Consider the following 5,792-nt stretch of genomic DNA (forward strand, 5'->3'; position numbering starts at 1 on the left):
GGGGGGAGGTTAGGTAGCTGCGCATTCCAGGCGGGAGATGATAAATTGGTGCACCGTCAGTGGGCTGTCAAGTGGGGGGTTGGAAAAGGAGCTATGCAATGAAGGCAATAGCTTGGATGCAAGAGCGCCATTGAGGGCGCGACTGGACCACGTCAGACAATGTCTCTAGCCATTGATGTGGCCGGTCTCGTAGTCTCCATCCAGGAAGACGGCAGTGACCAGCGCAACTGATTTTGCTGGTAATGGCTTTTACACTTCACTGCCAAGTCATTGTTTGACCGCCTCTGGCCCTCTTCCACCCTCCACGTGGTTGTACGAAAAGAGCCCTTCGAGGAAGTCGGTCGAGTGGCATAAGCAGCACGTGGCCAAGCCAGCGTTACCTATGCAGTATGATCAGTTCATCCATTGACCTTCTCATCATCAATTTATATCTTATGTTGTTCCGCCCAATCCCATTGAGATTTCCTTGCAAGTCTTTGATTTTCAAGGACGAGTCTCAGATTCTATCAATGGAAACATCCGTAGGAAGCATTTATTAGGTAGTTCCAGAAAATTACTTTTCCAGACGAAGGCTGATCATCTCGGATAGACTCCGAGAAAACGCCCATCTCCGAACCTTAAATATGTGTTTCTTCTAAACAATATGAGCGCTTTGCCCGACTGATTCTCACCGTTTGATTTAAATACCGTTAGCAAACAGCCAGGACCACGCAACAGCCTACATAGGCTAAATTCAGCATTCGAATTTACTGGGTTTACACTCAGCTGGTTGACTTAAATCCCTAGGTTCATCTGGGATGTCAGCCGGTGAACACTACGTTGCATGTTAACGTATTGTCTAGGATTTTCCCCGGTTTTTGCGGGAACGAGTCAAGCAGTTTTTTTTGCCCTGCGTCTAATCACAAATCAATTAAAACCAACCAAGAAAAAAAGCGCCAAGGTATCTTTCAAAATTTTGTTTGCCTGATATCTTTGTAATATTTGTGTAATATGTACGCAGCATATATCGTGTGGGTTATGTATGAAATATATTTATATTAGCACGTGTGTATCGGTTATTAATTACAAGCGGCCGTGTATTATGCGCACGATAAGCCTGGTCCGTCCCGTTGAGATTAGTTGGTGAAATCGCGCCAACTGCAAAAGACAATCAGAACAATTACCACCGCATTTACTGATTCTGGCGAAAGAAACATTTACTGTTTGTGTGATTACATGGGGACTTCCAGCGAAGTATAAATATTTGTAAGGTTCAGATTTGGAGTTATATTGATCTACAGAACAAGCTTGATTCAGCAATGAGATGGGCATGGAAATGGCATTGGAGCAGCGTGATACTTAGTAAATTAGATTCAGACACTGCAACACGATGAGCATCGTTGGAAATTTTTCCTTAATCTTTGCTCAGGTCGTGAGGAAGAAGCGAAAAGCACCATTCGCCTTTTTTCGAACTTGTTGGGAGTCATCAGAAGTACGCAGCCCTCGAACCTGCAGGTCGACTAGAGCCCACAAACTTTCCGTAACTTAGATGATTGCACTGAGTTTGGCCGATTAGCAGTTGATTTTTTCCGCCATCTAAGCTACTTTGTGTTGTGTTAGTAGCTAGAGGTCAGTTGGAAATTTCAGGGAAGATTTGTGATTCCGCTTGAACATTGTTGAGATGAGATCATAACAGAAGCATTTCGCAATGCTTCTCGGATTTTCACTTCGCATAGAGGAATTCAGATCAGCAACTGGTGACCGAACTCTCTAGTCTTCGAATACAGGCCTGGAGGTCGCTGGTTGGAATAGGACCAACAAATCAACAAGTTGCGGCCAGCTGGTTATGCTCGATAGAGAAGAGGCAGCTATCCCAAGTGTTACGTCATGTCTCACGACTTATTTATCCAGCAGCGTATGTTTTACCCGGAAATTAGATCGTCTGCAGATATATTTACTGCAAAATTAAACCCCCAAATACTAGGAATCCTTGTCGTGTTTAACTCTATTTCATACTCAGGTGTTTCCCGAACACAGCAAAATAAATGAGTGACGATGGTGTTCATTTTGAACAGTTTGGAGAGGTGTTCATGTTAGCCTGGACTGCCTTAGTTAAAACGATAGTTACATACTTATGTTTGGCTTGGGGCGCACTACTGAGACGAGTGACCCTATCCGCGTCTATCCGCCCAGTTTATACAGCACGTTAAGTAATATCGGCAGGCTGTTGACTAGGGTTCGCGACCATTGCGCAGGCGCCATATTCAACTGCCGAACATTTGTCAGTATGTGGCATGGGAGAACTCACTGGGCTGTGGATAAACTCTTGTTTATAACAATAGGACTGCCTCCCGCTGTTTTGAAATAAAATTGTTGCAGCAACGGCACCGACGAGCTCACCTGAGAAACATTACGAGTACGTTCACAACAGGAAACCAGGGTAGCAATAGTGATTTGATTGAAATCCCTGCGTAGAACAAAATAGAATGCCTATAAATAGTGATAAATTGCATATGTAAACATAATTATTCTGTAAGAAGTATCTTGTATTTCGGGTTGAAGTTCTAGGTGGATCAGGAATAAACCGGAAATTCTGTCAACAAAATCACCCTGCAATCCACCTCTGGCATCCGTAAAATTTAGTCCAACTGGCGACGTAGTTGAAAGAACGGAATGACGATTGAGTGATGAGCAACGAATTCCTACTTTCTGCAGTGTCACCCCACCTAATGGACGAACCAATAAGCTTTTTGTTCAACAGCTTTTCCAAATAAAAAGATGGCTTGCCTACGGAGCTCTTGTGACCAACCCGAACGAGGACAACTTTCTCGACGGCATGAACGATGCCCCGACGGATGTGCGGGCCAAGTTTGAACCTTGTAGTTGGCGGCGATGAATTCCTTGATGGTCGGAAGTGATGTGCCCTCGCGGTCCTTCGCGGCGTTGATGGGGGCTTTCATCATGTCGATTAGCGGCGACTGGTTCACTGGGATCCTGAACTTGCGCGAATTGGCTTTCTTCGAAACGGTTGGAGCAGAGGCGGACGCACTCATTCGCTTCGTGAGACGTTTGCCGCAAACGGATACGATAACAATACACGGTCACAGTTCCGACTGATCCCGTAAAATCTCAAAATAGACCAATATGTATATGTCCATAAATTTTGCACCAACATTCAGCAACAATTCCGTGTTTGATACCTTGTTCTGAGAAGTATCTTATTATAGCTTAAGTTGAATTTCAAGACAGATCAAGAGCAAACCGAACCGAAAATAAACAAAAGTATAAGCCAGGCAATTTTATTTAATAATTTCAGTCCAGGGTCAATGTAAAGATTTGTTTGAGAAGGTGGAGTGGCGTTTAGCTAACATTTCCATACACACAAACAACGAATCCACTGTCACCCCACGTAAGCGATATACCGATGAAATGAAAAAGGTCTGAACAGGTACAGATTTTGCACAGGAAAGCAAAACTCTCATATGCATCTTGTTTACCAAACTGGATGTACATCTTCTCCTTCAACGCGGCTTCTAGAATTTTCCTGGATATTCCTTGACTGTTACTCAAATGCAAGCAAATGCTACAAAGCGACTACACAAAAATTCAGTAAAAGATTTCACTTTTCAGGAGATACGAAGCGGATTTGGGTGAAACATACTACTCACATACATCTTCACTGGTATCAATGGTTACATCAGTAAAATTTTGTTCAACGGCTATTTCTAACTATAAAAAACCGGTCGCTAATATTGCCGAAGACTTAAAATAATGCAAATCATCGTTTCTGTGTGAACACGAAAACGTAAAAACAAATTGTAACCAATGGTCAATACGGGTTTTTTCGAAAATTCGTTTCGGTGTAGCACCAAAGTGGTAGATGCAAATCGGGACTCTCCCCCTCTGCAGCAAGCTATCCGTCCAGGCAAAATAGACGGCCAATCGTTTGGAATATTTCATTTACGACATGGTCTAACTTTACCTATGGTACAAACATGAGATGTGAAGCGAACTTAACAAGGTAGGCTAACTGCTGTTGAAATCATACTACTGAGCGCACCAAGTAGTAGAGAAACGCGCAAACCCGTGGTACATAAATAAAAACGTTTCTCATCAATCTTTATACTCACATTTCTACCAGACTATTTTTTTGGCAAAATTCGGAGGGATTATGCGTATAAAGAATTCCCATACTCCAAAAATTTCAGAACCTCTTGGTATACTGATCGTCCTCTGAGGGGATTTGTAAAATAAACAAAAACTTGTTCTACATGTGTACGCCATCCACTTACTTACCCTCATTAGTGGATTCTGTTGAGCGCGGCATAATTAAAGTGTAAAAAGAAGGGAATAAAAGTGCAGATAGCACTTATTGCAAAAATTAGCCAGGAATACTTCTGAACCTCTCCACGACATTGACAAAATTCTCTGACACTATAGTGGTGGCTATGCCAGACTGTGAATCGGTCTGCCTGGCGGATTTCTCCTTTCACCAGAAACCTTTTAAGATATTGAGTAAATATTGAGTAAACATGAGTAAATATCAGTAAACATGCGCAGAACACGAGTAGATATCGACAACTGCCGCTTTTAACTTCACTTTCATACAGTCAATTATCATATTTCATGCGGGTGGTCACCAACTATTCGGAAGTTTGCGCAACCTTGGTGGATGTTCGGCTGGAAACACCAGCGTGGAACGATCAACAAGGCCAATAACACAAAATAGGTGATCACTGAACAAATAAATAAGCTAAAACCCAACTGTTATCGCAGCATACACAAAACTGGTGAGATGTCTTCTTTACAATTGGATCTGAATGGTCCAAAACACTAAATTGGTGTCATTAAACTCATCCAGTTTCCACTGATGAAACTACTCACAAGGTTGCTGAAAACTCCTCGAGCAGGGCGAAACCGGTCTTAAGCTGTCGACGAATTTGCGGCAACCTTATGTGTAGTGCACCGTCACACTAGGGGAACATAAATAAAAGTTAACCGCATGACGAAACCTCAAATTTCACGTCAGGCGATAACGTATGAAATTTATAAATTACGAATTATATGACAAGTACAAAGATCAAATTACGGCTTTACCTAAAGTCGAAATAACTGTGAATTTCATTTCGAATTCTGTTTTGTTAAAAACACTTTCTCCATTTTTCATCAACTTCTCATAAGATATATTTTTGTTTGATCAAAGCATTAAACTATCAGAAACGATCCGGTGTTTCGAGGACTCACTTACGTTTTACTGTTATTGTCCGCTGAAAACTGTGTATTTCCGTCCCGTCTGGTGTGGAGAATGTGCACGACACTGTGAAGGAACTCGGCTGGTTTTGATAGCGCTGAAAACTATTTCCGTCCCGTCTGGTGTGGAGAATCTGCACGACACTGTGAAGGAACTCGGCTGGTTTTGATAGCCTTGTGCATTTGTTTGGGTGATTTTCACCCGCTTCCCGCCTTCCAACTCAGTCGCCACGGCCGCTCCCGCCGGCTGCACCGACGCTTTCCATATCCCATTCAAGGATTCGGCAGCGTCCAATGGAACCAAGTCGCACTGAAATTCCTTGGTGGAACCAGCCATCACCTCCGGGTTCCCACTGTTCGCTCCGTCCAAAGTTCCGTCCATAGTCCTAGCTGTTTATGCAAACGAGATACGAATTTAAAAGACATTGTTTCTTTGATGTGTTGTTCGGGAATCTGAGATTGGTTCACACATATCTGCTGAAGAAAAAATAACTCACGCAAAATCCGGAGATCTAACGTTTGTACCAGTGCGTCGGACAGGTTACCAGCCGGTTCATGTTTGC

The 5,792-nt window shown here is 42.9% G+C and overlaps 2 protein-coding genes across 2 annotated transcripts in view; one reads left to right on the forward strand and one right to left on the reverse strand.

Annotated features, from left to right (window-relative positions):
• The window catches only part of T265_15411 (hypothetical protein), a gene marked incomplete at both ends in the record, with an annotated part of 53,928 nt that overhangs the window by 21,229 nt on the left and 26,907 nt on the right, over positions 1-5,792 (forward strand). Inside the window, one exon of the mRNA XM_009177989.1 lies at positions 3,301-3,388. Within this exon, the coding sequence (XP_009176253.1) occupies positions 3,301-3,388 (88 nt within the window). The remainder of the gene's footprint in view (positions 1-3,300; positions 3,389-5,792) is intronic.
• On the reverse strand, positions 5,237-5,611 carry T265_11358 (hypothetical protein; the record flags this gene model as incomplete). Its single annotated transcript, XM_009177990.1, has 1 exon — positions 5,237-5,611. The coding sequence occupies one exon, from the start codon at positions 5,609-5,611 to the stop codon at positions 5,237-5,239; it is 375 nt and encodes a 124-aa protein (XP_009176254.1).

Source organism: Opisthorchis viverrini (genome assembly GCF_000715545.1).
Source record: "Opisthorchis viverrini unplaced genomic scaffold opera_v5_481, whole genome shotgun sequence".
NCBI classification, from domain to species: domain Eukaryota; kingdom Metazoa; phylum Platyhelminthes; class Trematoda; order Opisthorchiida; family Opisthorchiidae; genus Opisthorchis; species Opisthorchis viverrini.